The sequence below is a fragment of the Anomaloglossus baeobatrachus genome, chromosome 6 (genome assembly GCF_048569485.1).
Source record: "Anomaloglossus baeobatrachus isolate aAnoBae1 chromosome 6, aAnoBae1.hap1, whole genome shotgun sequence".
Taxonomy (NCBI): domain Eukaryota; kingdom Metazoa; phylum Chordata; class Amphibia; order Anura; family Aromobatidae; genus Anomaloglossus; species Anomaloglossus baeobatrachus.
In genome coordinates, this window is record NC_134358.1 from 333,664,916 (window position 1) to 333,686,619 (window position 21,704).

General features: G+C 48.3%; 1 protein-coding gene across 3 annotated transcripts in view; it reads left to right on the forward strand.

The window, feature by feature from the left end:
* COL15A1 (collagen type XV alpha 1 chain) overlaps positions 1 to 21,704 on the forward strand; it is a 1,158,634-nt gene that overhangs the window by 699,241 nt on the left and 437,689 nt on the right. For all 3 annotated transcript variants that reach the window (XM_075314950.1, XM_075314949.1, XM_075314951.1), the window contains one exon: positions 3,456 to 3,491. In XM_075314950.1, the coding sequence (XP_075171065.1) occupies positions 3,456 to 3,491 (36 nt within the window). The remainder of the gene's footprint in view (positions 1 to 3,455; positions 3,492 to 21,704) is intronic.

Below are 21,704 nucleotides of genomic sequence, written 5' to 3' on the forward strand. Positions count from 1 at the left end.
TGGAATCAAGACTGGCATGATGATTGGGCACAATGAGTAATAGTAAATGGTTATACATCAAACTGGAGGAAAGCCAAAAGCAGGGTGCTGAGGGGGCCCAGTACTGGGGGCCCAGTACTGTTTAATACTCTTTACTCTTTATAAATGAACTGAACAACAGAATTATTGAGTAACTCATAAAATGTGCAGATGATATGAAGATAGGAGGAGTAGCCAACACTAGAGAGGAAAGAGAGCATATTCAAAAAGAGCTAAACACAATCAAACAATGTGCCGAGACTAACAGAAAGGTGTTTAACAAGGACAAAAGCAAAGCCCTACATCTGGTTAAAAGAAATGTAAAAACATATATAGAATAAAACTAGGCAATATCACAAGAAGGGAAAAAGACTTGGGCATAATAGTAGATCACAGATTCAACATGAGCCAACAGTGTGGTGCTGCAGCTAAAAAGGCCAGCAAAATTCTGGGATGTATCAAGACAAGTATTGAATGTAGATCAAGAGAAGTAATTATTCCCCTATACTCTGCCCTGGTCAGACCCCGCCTGTAGTACTGTTTACAGTTCTGTGTGCCTCAATTCAAGAAAGACATCAATATTTTGGAGCAAGTCCAGAGAAGAGCAACCAAGATGGTAGCAAGTCTATAAACCATGTGCTATGAAGACCAGCTGAAAGAACTGGGAATGTTTAGTTTGCAAAAGAGAAGGCTGAGAGGAGACTTAATACCGGTCTACAAATATATGAAAGGTAGTGTAACGCCTGCCTGGATCCACAGACTCAGATGGGCTGTAAAGGGGAGGCTAGAGGGAAGCCACTCACCAAGTAGGACCCCCAGAACCCTGAAACTCTTTAACCCTTATACAGGGATTTGGAATTACACCGGGAACTGGAGATCACTACCTGTGGAAGGCTGCAGTCCGATGAGAGTAGTAGTCAGGCAGGGTGAAACCAGGAATTGCGGAACAGGGACAGCATCGGCAGGCAGTGACGTAGTCAGTAAACGTAGCAGAGGTCAGATCCGGGTAGGGCAGCAAGGTACAAAAACAGTAGGCAGAAGGGTAGTCAAAACACGCAGAAGTCAACACACAGGAATCACCAACAGAATAGGACGTAACAGGAGTCAGGAAAATCAGAACTATATCTGGCAGTAATCATGTGACAGGAGGGGAAATAAGAAGGGTGTGGTGTCTTCCCATTGGCTGTAGCTGAACGCTGGCAACTTCAGCTGGAAGACACACGCCACCCACAGTCAGCCAGCGGTACTGCAGATCCCAAGCTAACCCAGCCCAGTGGATGATCGTAGCCTGTGCCCACTGGTGCCGCTGGCATCGACTTCTCTCCCATCACCAGCACCATCCACGGCAGGAACATGGCATCGCCTGCCGATTGGAGCAGAAGTCGCTGGAGCAGACTCCGGCGGTGACGTAACAAGTAGTCACAGTGCAGAGAGAACTATCCTATTCTCATTAACACAAGCAAGTACAAGAAGCAATGGGATGAAACTAAAAGGAAGGAGATACAGATTAGACATTAGGAAAAACTTTCTGACAGTGAGGGCAGTCAGAGTAGAACAGGCTACCACGGGAGGTAGTGAGCTCTCAATCAATGGAAATCTGCAAGCGGAAGCTGGATAAACATATAGCTGGGATAATTTAGGAAAACCTGCACTCACAGGGGGCTTGACTTATTGGCTCTTGTGGTCCTTAGGGTAATTTATCTTTCTGATTAGTGATCTCTACCCACTGGCTGTCCATCTGCAGAGGAACTATAAGGCTAGGGCCCCACTTTGCGTTTCCACCTGCGTTTTAGGTGCTTTTTAGGTCCGTTTTGAGAAGCACCTTTTTCATGCCAAAAGGCATGCGTTTTGATTTTACAGCAAAGTCTATGGAAAATGGGGATTTCTTGACCCCACTTTGCGTTTCTAAACGCTGCGTTTAATTTGCATATTTTGTGGCAAAAACCATGCGTTCAAAGAAGCAACATGTCAATTGTTTTTGCCATTTTGGGTGCGTTTTGCTAACATTGAAGTCAATGAGAAAAGGCAAAAACCAAGATCCCTACAAATTCCAGCGTTTTACCTGCTTTTTCAGTGCAGAAAACATGCGTTTTGGACTACTAAAACGCATGCTTTTTTTACATCAAAATAATGATTTCATATGTCCCTTTAAACACACACACACACACACACACACACAGTCCGACAATTAAAATTAAGAAATTAAATTAGTGCTATTTTTCCATTAAATATCATGTTACCGCTATAATTTCATTAAAATAATTTATTTCCATTATTTTTAACAAAAATATAGATTTGTTTGTTTTTTCCAATTTTTTCATTGAGTTTGACTATTTAATCTTTATTTATCAGTGTCTAGATGTTCAAAACGCATCTATCAAAACACAGGTGGAAAAGCGGGTAAAAAGCGCTGAAAACGCATCTAAAACGCGGTAAATACGCATGCGTTTTCTGCCCTAAATTTCTGAAAAAGGCAACTTTGGTCAAATCAATTAAGCCCAAAACGTGCGTTCTGAACTGCAAGTAGGAGAATGCAAAGTGGGGCCCTAGCCTTTCTCTCACAAATGGATAGGCACAGATTGATATTGGCTCAGCAGTACTATCCAAGACCATTAAAGTAGTTCCTTTATTTCCTTTATACAGCAGAGGGGAGTAATTCACACTTCAGCATGTAGTATAGGCAACAAACTTAACCTTTGTCCGGCTGAATAGGTACAATTATAACTATTCCGTTTTAAAATTGCAATACATTTTTTTTTCCAAAAGCCGTAGAGGGCTGAAATTTCGTGACATCTCTGCAGTTTTGGTCCAGAATATATTGGCCAAATTTCAATAAAATATCTCCACCCCCTTCCGAGATAAGGGGTCGCTGTTAACGTTGTAAAATTATGCAGCCTGACGAAGGTTATACAAGTACCTTAATTGCATTCATTTGTTTTAAACATTGCGATAATTTAGGTTGTGTATGCACACTGCATTTTTTGCTGCGTTTTTGCTGCATTTTTTGTTGCCCAAAACTGCATGTCTTTCCTTCTCCCAGCAAAGTCTATGAGAATTCAGAAATGCTGTGTGCTTGTTGCAGTTTTTTTGCCTGCAGTTTGGGGTTGACAAAAAACAGCAGCGTGTCAATTCTTTGTGCGTTTTTGTCCAGCTTTTTTAACCCTTTCTTCCATTGATTTGACAAAAAAAGCATGGAAAAAAAACGCATGCTATTCTTCAGATTTTCTGGTGCAAGGTGTGTTTTTTTGACACAAGGTGCCATTTTGGTATTAAATTTTCTGCAGCGGGCGCACATAGCCTTAGTTTTCCCTTGGATTTGTTTGCAGATAAAATTTAAAGTTTTGAGTCATGGTATGCTGCAGAAGTAGAAAATCAATTTACTTGTTTTTCTAACTAAATGTCATAAACACAATTTGTTTGTTTCTTATACTGTTTAGGGACTAAAAGGAGAAAAAGGTGACCATGGTCAAAAGGTATGTTACCAGCTATAAGAAAAATGATATTACCAAGAAGCATCTTTATCATTTGTATTAATTATTAGCAGTATGTAAATTACATTGTTGTGTGTACAAAAGCAAGGCATGACATAAAGGGTTATTTTCAACATTGAAAGTTGTCATCCATATGTGGTTGGCTCCAGCAGTCGGACCCCCTCCAATCAGTAAGATATCACTATTCTATTCCATCAGAGTGGGAATGATACAGCCAGTCAGCAGTTACTGATTGGCTGTAAATCTCATGAGAAATCAGGTTATGTGACCGCCAAGGAGACACCGCTAACATTGCAGGAAGGATAGTATAACATGTTTTTATTTTATCCTGACACTTGAAGCAATTCAGAAGAGATTGTTCAGTAGTGGATTTCACCTTTTAAGAACTGTATATGTGAAACCCAGTGTACTATGAATCCAGGATGCTGGGCATTGGTCAGATCCTCAGAGTGTCACAGGTGGTGGTGGCCGTGCCTGGCACCTGGCGCACTGGTGCAATGAAGAGCACATGGCTGTGAATGTGAGGGGATAAATGCAGTCATCTCCTTTAGTCGGGATGTTCGGTGGTGTTCCCCAAGATGTTAGTATGGTGGAAGGAGACAGGATAGTCAGTAGGCAAGTGTGACGCCCTGGCCTATTAGGTCGTCACAGCGTATTGTGCAATCTGCCCTTCTGCACAGTATCCACATCCTCCTTAGTTACGGATCCCTGTCCTTTGGTGTTGCTAAGATCAGAGCCAGTCAAAACCCTAGGAACACTTTGCACCACACCCACCAGACACACCATTGGGGGGCCTGAAGGGAATAGGGCCACCCACTTGGTGGACTGGTAAGGGGGAAGTGAGAAGTGTCAGTTGTGAAGAGGGAAGTGAAGTGTGAGGAGAGGAGAGAGGAGGTCAGGAGCTGGGCTCCCTGTAGAATACTAGGTGGCAGACGTTGGTCTGGGCATGGTAGGAGCTGGAACCCCGGTCGCAGGGGATCGTGTGAAGGGGCACGGATCTGCCAAGGAGGGCAGCTGGCGGCCTTAAGCCATCTCCAGGCAGGGGCCAGGGCACGACGGGGTACGTGGACCCTAGGCCGGGAAGTAGCTTCAAGCGTCCTGATAATTTACCCAACGGGTGTGAAGTCTTCAAGATTCATCCCTCACCCTCTCCAAAATCAGGGTACTAGCGCAACGATGGGATAGGACTTTCCCAGTAAATAACCCAGAAAATCCCAATCGTGAACCCTGAGAGCAAGCTCACTCCGTTAGCCATACGGGTGAGCGGGACCCGACTAGTTCCACACTACAGGGTCCAAATAGTGAAGAAGGTGCCACGGAAAAGGTCACAGGCTAACAAGCAACACCAAGGGCACGGATCCAAGTGTGCTCCCTCCTTGCTGCAGCGGTGCTCAGAATTCTGGTTTACAAGCTGTCGGTGTCAGTATTCTTGGACTGAGTGAGTACGCAGAAACCCTTTCCTCTCCCAACGGAACCCCTTCGCTACCATCACTGGGCCCCAGGGCAAATCCCCCCTATCCACGGAGGGGTCAAACACCTTACTGCCATTCCACCGCCACCGGGCGCTCCCAACAGCAGCGGTGGTACTCCATCTTACCACGCACCGTGGGTGGCGTCACAAACTCCTAACCCCCCCTATACATATCCCCCCCTTTTACTTCGAGTGTCCGCGCGACCCACCTCCCGGGTCCGGAGACCCCTCAAGCCACTGCAGTTCCGGATCCGAGCGGCTACCCCACACGTGGGTGGTACACAAGTGTTAAAGCAAACCAGATGTAACCTTACTGAAGTATCAGCAAGTGACAACACAGCAACAGATTAGTAATACATGTTTTCTGAGAACAGGTTTCACAAGTCAGGCTTATATCAGCAGATATAGAAAATGGCATTTGTGAGGCGTACTATGCCGTAAGTCCATTCAGAGCTTATCCTGATGTCCAATACTTTCACAATAGAATTCTTCCATCCCACTAGGGTTATGTTCCCCAGAGGACCTCAACATCCCCGTTACATCTAACCTTCATAATTATGCAAGATGCAATACATCCCATCTTCCTTATGGGTGACCAACCACCATTAAGGATCAGTGCTCCCCCTGCGTCCATGGTAAACTGTTCTTAAGCTGTGTGTACTCTAGGGGACCAGGGCATTTCTTCAACGCCATCATGTATTAGTTGCATCTTCCTCAAATTAGTCTGCCCACCATATGGCCTGATGGAGCAGGCAGGAAGAGTCAATCCTCTACATGTCAATGTGCTATGTTCTGCCTGGACTCTGCAGGAGCTCTATGTAAAATCGACTGAGCACTAAAATTCCATCCACCAAGCTAATTCCCTAGCCACCAGCTAAGTGAGGGTATTAACATATTAACGCTTTCAGTGTGTGTGCGCTGCATATCATATATAAAACACTGCAACTATTTCCTTATTTTTGAAAGAAAAGCACATTTTTTTTCAATGAAGCTAACATTAAATTAAACAGAAATACACGCTATACATTGTTAATGTGGTAAATGACTATTCTAGCTTAAAGCGTCTGTTTTTTAATGCAATATCTACATAGGTGTATAGAGACAAGTTAGAACCAACATACACGGAAAATTAATCTGTGCCATAATTTATACATGGATAACGCCATATACAGAGCATGAATGCAAAAAGACGAAAAATCTGTACAACGGCAATTCACAAAAATTGTATAAATTTTATTGACAATTGTGAGAATAACATGAAAAAAAACAGATACAGTCACAAGATTAAAAGGAGCTTTTGTGGGAGGACCAGCAGGTAGCACACTCACTGCACAATTCAGTAATTAAATGGTAACTAGATGAAAGTCTGAAGAGAAAGTATGCTGCAAAAAACACCATAAAAATGTCTCCTGTGTATCAAAAGGATATGTATATACTGTTAATAAATAGCTGTTCAATGCATAAAGAAGCAGACGATATAAATGTATATGAAACAGCATAACATATAATACCAGGGAGGCATAGATACGAGTTCAATGCAGGCATCAACAATCTCTGTCACAGATCAAATATATATATATATATATATATTTGATCTGTGACAGAGATTGTTGATGCCTGCATTGAACTCGTATCTATGCCTCCCTGGTATTATATGTTATGCTGTTTCATATACATTTATATCTTCTGCTACTTTATGCATTCAGGGCCGGCGTCAGCACCCGGCAAACCCGGGCAAATGCCGGGGCCCTGGAGAGCCGGGGGGGGCCCACTCAGCCTCGTCAGTCCTGCTGTCTCTTGGCCAGGGCCCACTCGCCTTTACAGTTCTGCTGCCCCGGGCCGAGTTCCGGGGACCGCAGTCCTCGGCAGCAATCTGCAGCGCCATCCCTTTAAGGCGCGCAGACATCCTGGTTTGAACTTCATCTGTGGGCAGAGCTACCGCCTGCTCAGTCCCACAGATGAAGAAGGCAAGCTTCTGTCCGGTGCTGTGTGGGCCCCCTCTCCACCGTGACCTAAGCGGGTAAGTGCCCTCCCCATCTCCCGATTATGGGCCCCGGTGAGCTGCTTCTACCCCCTGGATGTATGCCCTGCCAATCCCCCCCCACCCCTCCCCGGTGCTGCGTGAGCTGGCCTCGCAGGGCCGCCTGTGCGGGCCCCACAGGCTGCGTGTGCTGGCTCCGCAGGGCCGAGAGTGCGGGCCCCGCAGAGCCGCGAGTGCGGGCCCCGTAGAGCCACGGGTGTGTGGGTGTGGGAGCCGCGGGTGCGGGCCCCGCAGAGCAGCAGAGTTGTGTGTGTTTGTTTGTCTGTATGTAGCAGAGTTGTGTGTGTTTGTCTGTATGCAGCAGAGTTGTGTGTGCTTGTCTGTATGCAGCAGAGTTGTGTGTGTTTGTCTGTATGCAGCAGAGTTGTGTGTGTTTGTCTGTATGCAGCAGAGTTGTGTGTGTTTGTCTGTATGCAGCAGAGTTGTGTGTGTTTGTCTGTATGCAGCAGAGTTGTGTGTGTTTGTATGCAGCAGAGTTGTGTGTGTTTGTCTGTATGTAGCAGAGTTGTGTGTGTTTGTCTGTATGCAGCAGAGTTGTGTGTCTGTCTGTTTGTCTGTAAGTGTATATGACTGTATAGATTTGTCTGTTTATATGTATTTTTGTGAGTTTGTCTTTAAATATGTATATGTACGTGTTCGTATCGGTGTCTGTGTGTGGATGGGGCCCACTGGGACTCTTCCGCCCGGGGCCCACAAAAACCTGGAGCCGGCCCTGTATGCATTGAACAGCTATTTATTAACAGTATATACATATCCTTTTGATACACAGGAGACATTTTTATGGTGTTTTTGCAGCATACTTTCTCTTCAGACTTTCATCTAGTTACCATTTAATTACTGAATTGTGCAGTGAGTGTGCTACCTGCTGGTCCTCCCACAAAAGCTCCTTTTAATCTTGTGACTGTATCTGTTTTTTTCATGTTATTCTCACAATTGTCAATAAAATGTATACAATTTTTGTGAATTGCCGTTGTACAGATTTTTTGTCTTTTTGCATAGGTGTATAGAGGCCCATTTCCAACAACTACCACTCCAGTGTTCTAATGGTACATTGTGTTTGCTAACTGTGTTAGAAGGATAATGGATGTTTAGAAATGCTTTGAAAACCCTTGTGCACGTATTTTAGCACAGCTGAAACTGAAGATTTCCTACAATGGTGTGTGGTACTCCCTTCAGAGGAGAGTACACACAGGCTCTAACCAGAGTAGAAAGAAGTGGGAGGCCTCGCTGCACAACTGAGAAAAAAGACAAGTACATTAAAGTCTCTAGTTTGAGAAATCGACACCTCAAAGGTCCTTAACTGGCAGATCCATTAAATAGCACCCGAAAAATGCCAGTGTCAACCTCTACAGTGAAGAGGTGACTCCGAGATGCTGGCCTTCAGGGCAGAATGGCAAAGAAAAAGCCATATCTGACACTGGCTATTAAAAGGAAAAGATTACTATGGGCAAAAGACCATAGACATTAGACAGAGGAAGATTGGAAAAAAGTGTTATGGACAGACGAATCAAAGTTTGAGGTGTTTGGATCACACAGAAGAACATTTATGAGACGCAGAACAACTGAAAAGATGCAGTATGATGGCAAGATGGTAAAGTGGGAGATTTGTACAAGGTAAAAGGGATTTTGAATAAGGAAGGCTATAACTCCATTTTGCAACTCCATGCCATACCCTGTGGACAGCGCTTGATTGGAGCCAATTTCATCCTACAACAGGACAGTAACCCAAAGCACACCTCCAAATTATGCATGAACTATTTAGGGAAGAAGCAGGCAGCTGGTATTCTATCTGTAAAGGAGTGCCCAGCCCAGTCACCAGATCTCAACCCTAGTGAGCTCTTGTGGGAGCAGCTTGACCGTACTGTACGCAAAAAGTGCCCATCAAGCCAATCCAACTTGTGGGAGGGGCTTCTGGAAGTATAGAGTGAAATATCTCCAGATTACCTCAGCAAATTAACATCTAGAATGTCGAAGGTCTGCAAAGCTGTAATTGCTGCAAAGAAGCATTCTGTGATGAAAGCAAAGTTTGAAGGAGAAAATTATTATTTCAAGTAAAAATCCTTATTTTTAATCTAGTCAATGTCTGGACTATATTTTATATTCATTATGCAACTCATTTGATAAATAAAAGTATGATATATATATATATATATTATATATATTTATTATGTAACGATGTGGACCCCGAGTGTATGGGGGCCACACGCCAGGTATCGGGATTAACGCACACCGGAACAATTAGTCTCTTTAACAGACCATATGGTTTATTAATAGCTCAAATAAACCATACTAGGTCACACAACAGAAAGATGTCAGTACTTGGCTTTATCCTCAAAGTCCAACACATAACATAAAGTCCACACGCTCTTGGACTTCCTCACACGTGTCACTGACCCTTGTCAGTACTTGGCTTTATCCTTAAAGTCCAATCCGGGTTACCTTCCTCTGAAGGCGGCTAGTGTGCGACCAAGTTCCCCTGGCTCCAGCCAGGCTGTGCACATGGACCTAAAAGCCCCTTCCTTCAGGAGAAGGTCTCTTGAGCAGAGCAAAACACCCTGCTTCTGCTCTCCCCGTCTCCAGTACACACACTGGAAGTCTAGAGTCAGTCTCTATCTAGACTGCCCTAGACACACTCCACCTAGGTTCAGAGACAGGATTGCTTTAACCCCTGGAGCCACACCCACAGGTGGTAAGGAGTGTGTAATCAGCATCACACCCTTCCATGGCTCTGCATGTAATGCAATCCTGTGGAACCACAGGTCCCAGCCAACTTCACATTGCAGAGCACCCATGCTTCTGCAAAACATACCGGCCCTTTGTAATACAGCCGGTTGATACGTCACATACCCTCCCCCTCTGTTCAAACCCGTAGGGGAGAACACTTGCCAACGACCTGGGGCTGCGAGACAGGGTATCCCCGCCGCCATGCCCCACCAGTCGAGAGGGCCGTCCAAGGTGTCCAAGAGCATAAGTCCCTGAGACATCGCCCGACACTGTCACGAAACCCTGTCGTGTCAACCTAGGGTTAACGGACGTCCCCTTTCCAGACCGTTCACTCCCTGACCCCCTCCCAGGGTCACCGTAGTAGAGAGACACGTCCTCAGTCAAACCTACAGTCTTGTCCGAACCTAGGCTTACTCGTGTACCCCCAGGGCTACTGTCGGAAACTCTAAGCTCATAGCGGCCACTATCTACAGTACATCGTAGGTTTCTTCTCGGTCGGCGATTCCTTTTATCGCGTGTCTTAACTACTGGACCGACACGCCATCTTCCACTTCTTTCCCCTGAACAATGGGGAGAAGACGGCTGCTGTCCCCCACACAGTTGGCGAAGCTGCTCCTCAATTTTCAGGTTTTCTTGCCTCAACCGCTCCATGTCACGTACATGGTGTACCCGATATCCAAGAAGGCTTTGAATGTTTCCAAGACTCTCTACAGTCCCGACACAGACGAACGGAACCATACCAGCTTCCCTGGGTATATTGCTCTCGTTAGCAGCAGGGATTCTTAATCTCACTAATCCCGACTTATTCACCATGTCTTGCATGACTCGTCCGGTTTTTCCAATGACTCTCCCCACCAGAGCCCAGGGTACATGGACGATATCTTCCGCCAGACTCTGCGCTTTCCTTTTATACTCTAGCTGTCTAGTGGCTTCCTCATTTCGCAGTTGGACCTGCCACTTCATACGAACACATCTGAAGTGCATGTCCTTTAGAATAGCCACCCGCTGCCCAGTAATTTCACTGGTGGACAATATCACTAACTGTTCAGCCTCTGGGGTATAATAGACCTCACACTGGGACCTGGACTGGTACTCTGTCAAGTGACTTCGGAGCTCAGCCACTTCTTTCTCCAGCTCCCTTACTAGACTCTCAGTAGCCTGCCTAAGAAGTATCTCTTGTTGCAGATTGTCTTTGCTCATCTCTTGAATGACTCTTCAATTGCTGACCTCTCTGGTCTATGACACCCTCTTTCCTAGGCTTCTTCCACCTCTACACCTGTAACTTTTTCGTGGGGTTCAACTTTGTCATAGTCACCCCTCTCTTGGGTCTCAGCTGCTTCCTCTTCAGCTGCCTCCCAGATAGGTGGCTCGTCAGCTTGCTCAAAAGTGGGAGAGAATTCGGCTTTCAACTCTGGGGTCGACTCCTTCTCCATGGCTTCATCGCACAGACCACTGTTGTCCCAATGTATCGGTTTCTCTGGCAGCACGTCATCGCTTGCCAGTGTACCCGCCTCAGCTGCAGAACCTTTGGGTTTCTTACTCTTCTTATCCACGACCTTCTCTATATCCTCCATCTTGGTTTTACCAAGCAAGTCAGGCAGGCTCTCAGTCCTGGATGAGACCTCTGGTCCAGACTTCACCTCCTCAGAGGCTCTCTTCACTTCAGCGCCAGCTGTTTCTTGGGTCTTCACTGCATTACCTTCAACTTCCTCTGGGGTCTCTGCAGTGTCACCCTCAGCCTGGGTGTCACACCCTTCAACATGGCACTCTGTTCCTTTTAGAGATTTGGGGCTGAATTCGCTGTCATCCACCCCAGCACCTGGTAGTTCACCAATCTGCTCACCATGACTGTTGGGGATTATTCTTTCCCCCTCGCTCTCCAGGATTCCATTTCCTATACCCCTCTCGCTTGACAGACTATCAGCTGCACCTGGGGAAATCATAGGGACCACCCCCATTACGTCCTTGGTTGGCTCCTTTTCTGCGTTTTCACCCTGCTGATTTCTGTCGTTACAATGTGTCAGTTCCGTCTCTGATTCCTCTTTCTTTTGTAGGATATCACCGTCTGACTCTACCGTAGCAGTTGTGACTGGCACCATGTCTTCATTACCCAGGCATGTCACTTTCTCTGCACCCACAGACGGCATACACTGTGCCCCCTCTCGGCGTTTATTACGACTTCGGCGTCGAGAGGATGTTTTACCCTTCTCGCCCATCTGTACCACACTGTACTCGTTTGTCACCTTTCTAGAGTCAGTGTCTTTACTGGAGTCAACATCCCTCCCCCTGGTGTCCTGTACTAACATGTCCCCGCTTAACCAGGTGTCAGTCTCCTCCCCTGAAACTACTTGGGTTTTAGTGGTCAGACTGTCACCTCCCTTTGGAGATGTCACGTCACTAACTTGGGTCCGTCCATCATTTTCTTTGGTCACCCCTAACTTAGCACAGTCAATTGTAGGAGGTGCTATCTCCTCTTACCACACATAACTGCACAACAAGGACCCCTTTTAACCTCTTACGGTAAACAGACTGTCTTAGGCGGGGGCCGACTCATTCCGGTGTAATTGGTCCCGGCCTCTGTCTTCCATAAGTCCTTAAACAACTCAAAGTCCTGTCCTATGATAACGGGATAGATCAAATCCCGAACCACACCCACGTCTGGGCGCCCCATACGGTCGGGCGTCTGAATCATCACTCTGGCCAGAGGATATTCTTTAGTGGTCCCATGCACACAGCTTCCTTCTATTGTCCTACCATCCATAAAATGGAGAGTGGGCATGGGTCTCACTAAAATTAGCCAGCTCCCCGTGTCTAACAGACCAGACACACGTAGCCCATTCAAGTCCACAGTGCACTTTTGTGGCCTCACATCGGATGGATAGCCTATACCGCAGGTAGGACATAGGTAAGGCGAATCCCATTGCCCCTTGCTATAGTCCACCTGTTCGGCTTGTGAATGCTCCACCCCCTGGTGGGTCACCACTGCTTTTTGAGGCTCCGCCCCCTGTTGGGCAACCACCCCTTTTTGCGATTCCGCCCCTTTTTGGGCCACCACACCTTTTTGGGCCTCCGCCCCCTTCTGGGCAACCACCCCTTTTTGGGATTCCGCCCCCTTTTTGGCCACCGACCCTTTTTTGGGACTCTGCCCCTTGTGGGCAACCACCCCTTTTTGCGACTCCGCCCCCTTTTGGGCAACCACCCCTTTTTGGGACTCCGCCCCCTTTTGGGGTTTCCATGCAATGTCCTTAGCCCCCAGTTCACACCGTTCACCCTTATCTCCCTGGGCACCTAGTGTCCATACTGGGCCCCGAAGAGAACTCTCAAACTGGTCCATGGCTGCGACATCGCTGCACACTGACAGCTCCTGCTGTCCCCACACCAGGAACTGATAGAGCTCCTCCAGAACGTCCGCAGGGACCATTCCCTCTTTTTGGCTTTCAGCCCCCACTGTTGTCACTGGACCTCCTGGCACCTGCTGTGGGTGCTGCTGGCTCAGGAGCCCTTTCATGCTACAACGAAAAGAGGAACAGGAGGGGCGCTCCAATGGGTAATACCTGGTGGTCAAAGACAGGGGGGGGGGAGTTAGAGAACCACTAACCTTTCCGGGTTGTACTGCCCGTACAACCAGGATCTCCAGCCTGTGGTGTATCACTGCTCACCAAGCAGGGCCCCAAACTTCCGGCTGGCCTGGAATCTCCAGTCACTGGACTCTCGCCACTGCAGCACGGAACCCCGCCAACCTGCTGATTCACCGCCAGGTGCTTGAGAGCGCTGTCACTGTTCGTGGACCCGCTGATCCACCGCTAGCTACTTGAGTGCGCAGACAAAATTTTCGTGGACCCGCCGATCCACAGCAATACGTCCTAGGCCGTTGCCCTTAGCAACCAGGCTGCGTTGCCCCTAGCAACCAGACCGCATGCCCGCATTCTCCACCATATGTACGATGTGGGCCCCGAGTGTATGGGGGCCACACGCCAGGTATCGGGATTAACGCACACCGGAACAATTAGTCTCTTTAACCCCTTAACGACCGCCGATACGCCTTTTAACGGCGACAAATTAGGGTACTTCTTCCTTTCTGCCGCTTTTTAACGGCGGTCGGAAAAAAGGGTCTAGCGCCCCCCAGAGTCACAAAATTTCCGGGGTCTCAGCTGCCGGGGGGTAGCTGAGACCCTGGAGATCATGATTCGGGCCGGTTTTTCCGGTCCCCAGTCACGTGATGACCGGTATACACCGTATACCGATCATCAAGTTATAGTAAATGACCGCGCCGGTAAAAAATGATTTATCTCCCATCTGGCATGATCAAACATGCCAGAAGGGAGATAAATCTTTTTCCCGGTTCCCTCCGGTCCCCTCGGTATCCCCAAAGTGCCCCCCCCCCCCGACCCCCAACCCCCTCCCGAAAATCCAAGATGGCCGCACGCACCGGCGAGCACAGCAGCGCGCCGGCCGCATTTACACTTTTCTTATGGTTTCTGTCGTATGTGCCATAACACATGCGACAGAAACCTGCTCCCTAGGCCCTGCCGGGTCCCCCCCTATCCCCCCCGGTGTTTCCCGGTGTCAGACATACTGTCGGAGCGCTGATCCCCCGCGGCCCCCTCCTCCGGCTCCTTCTCAGCAGACGCCGGTCACATGTGCCGAGCAGCTGTCAGCTTCCTGTGTCTGTGACTCAGACGCTGGCTGCTGCTGCTGCTCGGCACACTGCAGCTGTGACCCGGGGAGAGTGGGTGCAGATTCTTTGCACCCACTCTCCTCAAATGGAGGGTCCTCACACCTAGAAAATGGGGGATACGTTCCCTGAACGTGTCCCCCATATTCTAGAAGGTCCAGAGTCGACGTGGGACGTCCAAATGGATTACAGCGGATTTTTTTTTCTTTTCTTTTCAATAAATTGGTCAATCAGGGAATGTTTTGGGGAGTGTTTTTTCAAATAAATTTTTTTTTGTTGTCAATTTTTGTTTTTTATTACTGTCAATTAGTTATGTCGGGTATCTGATAGACACCGTGACATAACTAATTGCTGGGCTTGATGCCAGGTGACATTACACACCTGGTATCAACCCCATTTATTACCCCGTTTGCCAACGCACCAGGGCGCGGGATGAGCTGGGGCGAAGCGCCAGAATTGGCGCATCTAATGGATGCGCCACTTCTGGGGCGGCTGCGGCCTGCTATTCTCAGGGTGGGAAGAGTCCAATAACCATGGCTCTTCCCACCCTGAGAATACCAGACCCCAGCTGTCAGCTTCACCTTGGCTGGTGATCTAATTTGGGGGGACCCTACGTTTGTTTTTTTTTTTAATTATTTATTTATAAATAATTAATAAAAAACAACTTGGGGAGCCCTCCAAATTGATCACCAGCCAAGGTGAAGCTGTCAGCTGTGGTTTGCAGGCTACAGCTGTCTGCTTTACCCTAGCTGGCTATCAAAAATAGGGGGGACCCCACGTCATTTATTTTAATTATTTTTTTTTTCTTTTTGGGCTAAATACAAGGCTAGGCACCTTTTAGTGCCACATGAAAGGCACTAAAGGGCGCCAGCTTAGAATATGCAGGGGGGTGGGACGTTATATATGTTTAACATCTATCCATTCATCCATTGTAGCATTTTAGGCTATGTGCCCACAATCAGGGTTTGCAGCGTTTTGGGCGCAGAGTGTTTTCCCTGCGTCCATAATGCTGCGTTGTGCAGTAGAAGCACAGTGGAAGGATTTTTAGAAATCCCGTGCCCACTGTGCTTCTTTTCTCCGCAGCATAAATCGACCTGTGGCGCAGCTTCCCGAGCCTCAGCATGTCAATTTATGCTGCGGAGATGAGTGTGCTCTGCAGGTAGCATAGAGCTCCACAGCAGCCTGAACCCAAATCGTGGGCATGGGCAGCTGCGTTCTCCCATGGACAACACTCACATCTCTGCAGGAAGGCTGACACTGTGTACTGGACGCCGTGTCGCTGGATCATGGCCACATAGCCTAAAAGAGAGAAATTTGTTGCTACAGCAACATTTTTGTGAAGTACCTGTGGATTCAAAATGCTTACTATACTCCTGAATAAAATCCTTGAGGGGTCCAGTTTCCAAAATGGAGTCACTTGTGGGGGGTTTCTAATGTATAGGTACCCAAGAGGCCCTGCTAATGTGACATGGTGCGCACAATTTATTTCAACTTTTCCAAAATTCAAATGGTGCTCCTTCCATTCCAAGCCCTCCCATATATCCAAACAGAGGTTTTTGGCCACATATGGGGTATCCCTGCGCTCACAAGAAATTGGATAACAACCTGTGGGGTCCACGTTTTGTTGTTGCCTCTTGCAAATGTGAGAAATGTGATGCTAAAGAAACATTTTTGTGAAAAAAATGAAAATTTTCAATATGGCAGCCTAAGCTTATCAAATTCTGTGAAGTATTCGTGGATTCAAAATGCTCAATATACACCTAGATAAAAGCCTTGAGGTTACTTGATTCCAGAATGGGGTCACTTGTGGGGGGCCTCCACTGTTTAGGCACTTTAGGGGCTTTCCAAATGCGACATAGCGTCCACTAATTATTCCAGCCAAATGTTCAGTCAAATTGCACTCCTTCCCTTCCAAGACCTGCCGTGTGCCCAAACAGTTGATTTCCATCACATATAAGATATCACCAAACTCAGGAGAAATTGCAGAATACATTTCATGGTGATTTTTTTCCTGTTACCCTTGTGAAAAAAAAAGCTACCTGGTTGAAGTAACAATTTTGTGGTAAAATTTTATTTTTTTATTTTCATGGCTCAACGTTATAAACTTCTGTGAAGCACCTGGGGGTTCAGGGTACTCACCAAACATCTAGATAAATTCCTTGAGAGGCCTAGTTTCCAATATGGGGTCACTTGTGGTGGTTTTTTGCTGTTTACGTACCTTAGGGGTCCTCCAAATGCAACATGGTGCCCGCAATCTTTTTCAGCCAAATTTCCTTTCCAAAATTAAAATATTGCTCCTTTCGTTCCAAGCCCTCCCATTTGTCCAAACAAAGGTTTCAGACCACATGTGAGGTATCACCGAGCTCATAAAAAAGTGGGTAACAAATATTTGGGTCAAATTTTTGGAATTACCTCTTGAAAAAGTGAGAGAATTGATGCTAAAGCAACATTTTTGAGAAAAAAATTACAATTTTCAATATGACAAAGTAACGTTATCAAAATCTGTGAAGTACCTGTGGGTCCAAAATGCTCAGTATACCCCTCGATAGAAGCCTTAAGGGGTCTAGTTTCCAAAATGGGGTCACTTGAGGGCGGTTCCTGCTGTTTAGGTACCTTAGGGGATCTGTAAAAGCAACATGGTGCCCGCAATCTGTTTCAGCTAACTTTGCTTTCCAAAATTCAAATATTGCTCCTTTCATTCCGAGCTCTCCCATTTACCCAAACAAAGGTTTCTGACCACATGTGGGGTATCAGCGCGCTCATAAGAAAGTGGGTAAGAAAGTGTGAGGTCCAATTTTTGGTGTTACCTCTTGAAAAAGTAAGAAAATTAGTGCTAAAGTAACATTTTTAGGTAAAATGTTAATTTTTATTTTTTTTCATTCCATATTACTTTAGTTCCTGTGAAGCACCTGAAGGGTTAATAAACTTCTTGAATGTGGTTTTGAGTACCTTGAGGGGTGCAGGTTTTAGAATGGTGTCACTTTTGGGTATTTTCTGTCACCCAGGCCTCTCAAAGTCAAATCAAATGGGATGTGGTCCCTAAAAAAATGGTTTTGTAAATTTTGTTGAAAAAATGGAAAATTGCTGATGAACTTTGAACCCTTCTAACTTCCTAACCCCAAAAAATTTTGTTTCAAAAATTGCGCTGATCTAAAGTAGACAAGTGGGAAATGTTATTTATTAACTATTTTGTGTGACATAACTCTCCGATTTATGGGCATAAAAATTAAAAGTTTGAAACTTGCAAAATTTTTTATTTTTTTGTCAAATTTCAGATTTTTTCACAAATAAAATAAAAAAATATCATCCTAAATTTACCTCTAACATGAAGCCCAATATGTCACGAAAAAACAATCTCAGATTCACCAGGATCCATTGAAGCGTTCCAGAGTTATAACCCTATAAAGTGACACTGGTCAAAATTGCAAAAAATGGCCTGGGCATTAAGTACAAATCTGGCTTCGTCCTTAAGGGGTTAACAGACCATATGGTTTATTAATAGCTCAAATAAACCATACTAGGTCACACAACAGAAAGATGTCAGTACTTGGCTCTATCCTCAAAGTCCAACACATAACATAAAGTCCACACGCTCTTGGACTTCCTCACACGTGTCACTGACCCTTGTCAGTACTTGGCTTTATCCTTAAAGTCCAATCCGGGTTACCTTCCTCTGAAGGCGGCTAGTGTCCTTACCAAGTTCCCCTGGCTCCAGCCAGGCTGTGCACATGGACCTAAAAGCCCCTTCCTTCAGGAGAAGGTCTCTTGAGCAGAGCAAAACACCCTGCTTCTGCTCTCCCCGTCTCAAGTACACATGTGACACCCTGGGCAAGCCAGGGGTCACAGGTAATGACATCACCACACCCTACACCCCGGTTAGGCACATCAAAGCTAGACCCAAAAATCCTTGTTGCCTTCCCCAGGGGCTGATGTCCACACCAGGGGGTGGAGCCAGGCGGTTGGTCTCCACCCACCAAGGAGTTCATAGTCCTGGAGGAGGGAAAAGACCGGCAGTTAAGCTAGGGAAGTGAAGGAGTGAAGAGTTAGAGTGTGAGGAGGAAAGTGGTAGTAGAGTAACTAACTGAGAGCGTCCGGGTGTGTGCCCCGGACAGAGACAGCAAGGTTAGCAGACGGCGGTGACCGTCTGCAGGAGTGGCCTATCGGAGTTGCCGTAAGGACCGTGGACGGGCGGTGGCCCGGCGGTACCGGACCGGTACACAAGGAGAAGCCAGCACCATTGGCAGGGGCCTTTCGGATCCCGGCAAGGCTTGGAGTCGCCGTGAATTTGCCAAATCCGTCAGTGAAGGGGACCTCTGGGTTTCCAAACAACTAAGTCCCGATTAAAGGCAACAGTCCAACCGTATGAGAGAGACACCACCACCGCCAAGGCACCAGTTTCTCAGGGCCAGCGCCTGTGGGCAAAGAGGGGCTCCTCCGGCCCATATCCAAGTCGGGGAGCGGGTTACCGGTGGGAACCCATTGGAACAAACAGAAGTACTAGGTGCAGGGAAAGAGACAGTCACCGTTAACTACCGGGGAAAAGCAACAGCAGCCGTCCATGGGAACCGTCTTTCCAGCCGTATGTTTTACCGAGAACTGTGTCATCGTCTCAGGCTGAGTGAGTACCACCGTGCCGTGCAGCACAGCGCTGCCCCCGCGACCCTGCACCTCACCAGGCCCCGCACCCGGCCTGCCATCCACTCCTACCCCATCACTGGGCCCCGGGACAACCAACCCCCTACCCACGGAGGGGAGAAGTAACAACAAAGCTGCTCCCTGTCACCGCTCCTGGGATCCCCGTCCAGAGCAGCGGTGGCATCCACACAATCACCACAACCGTGGGTGGCGTCACGGACAATAAACCCCCAAAACCATTCCCCTTTTCACTCATGGGCGAGGAGCGCCGCTCGAGTCCCCGGGATCCGGCCCATCGCTCGAGCCACCGAGCAGCAGCGGCCGCAGCAGCAGCGGCAGCCGGACCCGAACAGTGGGAGAGCGCAGCGTCCCCTCCTCCGCCCGCGACAACTTGGCGTCACGAACAGGATCTTACCGCTCTGCCATCTGGTAGAGGTGCGCCTTGTTACCGCCGGAGGTGTCCGGCCGAAAAATTTCAGAAGCCGCCATCTTTGGCGCGAAAAGTTCCCGCTCGAGCGTCTCCTCGAGTAGTGGAGGCGCGAAGGCCAAAATCCCGCCCCGATAGAGGAGGAGCCGGAAAGAGGCTAAGGGGGACGGAAACAAGATGTCTGCGCACGACGGAGCCGCTGGGGGAGCAGTGGTCGCAGCCGCAGTGGCACCCGTGGATGGGTATGGGCCTGCCCAGGTCCCGGCCGCACTGGCGGGGGGTGCTGCGGCCCCAGCTCTCGCTCAGGTGATGCCGTTCTCCTTGCCCTATGTGCCCGGAGCTACCTGGCTACCGCAGTACGACGGGAAACCTGATGCGTTACAGGTCTTCCGGAAAAAGCTTAACCCGCTCCTGGAATTGTACCTTCTGACTGATAAGCAACGTGCAGCGGTAGTGCTGGGGCAGCTAACCGGCGCAGCCGAGCAGGAGGCGGAGACCTGGGCCGAGGGAGACCGGTCCTCTGTAGCCACCATTTTTGAGAGACTACAGACTGCCTTTGAGATCCGTACCGAAGCTGAGCTGAGAATGCAGTTTTACCAATGTCGGCAACGACCTGTGGACAGTATTCGGGACTATGCTTTGCGTCTGCAAACCGCACTCCGCACACTGAAGCAGGTAGACACCATCAATGAGGCGAGACAGCAATAAAATGTTAGTAGAGCAATTTGTGCAGGGAATGAGGTCCTCCGAGGATCGCAACACCCTGATGTGGACTTTGCTGTGTTAAAGGGGCGGGCCATTAAAGCTCTGCAACCCCCAGCCTCGGAGGTCTTGGAGCCAGCCCCATGGCCAGTTGAGACGACCCCCGTCGTGGTGGCCCCTGCCCTACCAGCATCTCCAGTACCTACAGCTCCAAGCAACACGATGGAAGAACTGGCTGCCCAGGTCCGCCGTATGGATGGAGACCTCGCCAAGATTCTCGCCGCACTCCAACCTCTGACCAGATCCCAGCCTCCAGCAAAGATACAGCTCGCTGACAGCCCTGAGGATGTTCCCTGGATGCAGCGGAGAAGTGCTAACAATTCACGGAACAGACCTCCAATCTGCTACAGGTGCAGCAAGCCTGGCCATTACTTCCGACAGTGCCCGTTCAACGAGCAACCCCTGAGGCCACGGGCCAATCCTCAGGAGTAGAACCCTGTGGCCCCCCCAGACTGGCGGGACCGGTATATCGGGGCCCGGCCCATCATCCCCGTGGCTGTGGACGGCATACCGGTGATGGCTCTCTTGGACACTGGATCACAGGTAACCACTATACCATACACATTGTACCAACGGTATTGGGGGACAGACGAGCTGGCTCCCCCAGATACTAGTATAACACTGATTGCTGCTGATGGACTCCCACTGACCCAAGTGGGGTATAAACAAGTGGCCATGACTGTGGGGTGAGCTGAACTGCAACACCAGGGTATGATTGTGATCATGAATGAACCCAGTGATCATAACCCAAAGATAGTGCTGGGAACCAATGTGATGGAGCACTGTATGAGTGATGTGTTGGCCCTACTGCAGCAGCTGGCCGCCACGGCGGCGGGGAGCCGACAGAGAGCGTTCCAGCGTGAGATCCGAGCCTTGATGTACCGCCAGCATGTAAACTCGACGGGAGGAGAGATTGGTGGAGTGAGAGTGATGGATGTTGCCCCGTTGATTGTGCCCCCTAGGAGTGAGATGATGATTTGGTATAGGGCAGCTGTAAGGCCTCAGGGACGTGACTACCCTGCTATGATAGAGCCCATGCCCTCCGAGCACTGGCCCACAGTAATGGCCGCCCGAGGGGTGGTAGATGTAAAGAAGGGGAGAGTGCCCGTGAGGGTGCTGAACTGTGGGGAGGAAGAAGTTAGACTCCCCCGGTATGCTACACTTGCTAAGTTGCTCACTCTAGATCCCCACGCCATCCACAAGACAGCTTCCCCAACCTCCCCACCGACTGCCAGCACTCAACCGCCCAAAGGGGAGTCAGAGGAGTGGCACCGACAGCTACATGTAGGCACTGATGATACCCCTGCACATTACAAAGAAGGGGTATACCGGGTGGTACGGGAGTATGAACACGTTTTTTGCAAACACCCCCTAGACTTTGGGCAGATCAAAGGGGTCCAACACCATATCCCCACCAGCGAGCACCCCCCTATCAAAGAGAGGTACAGGCCTATTCCCCC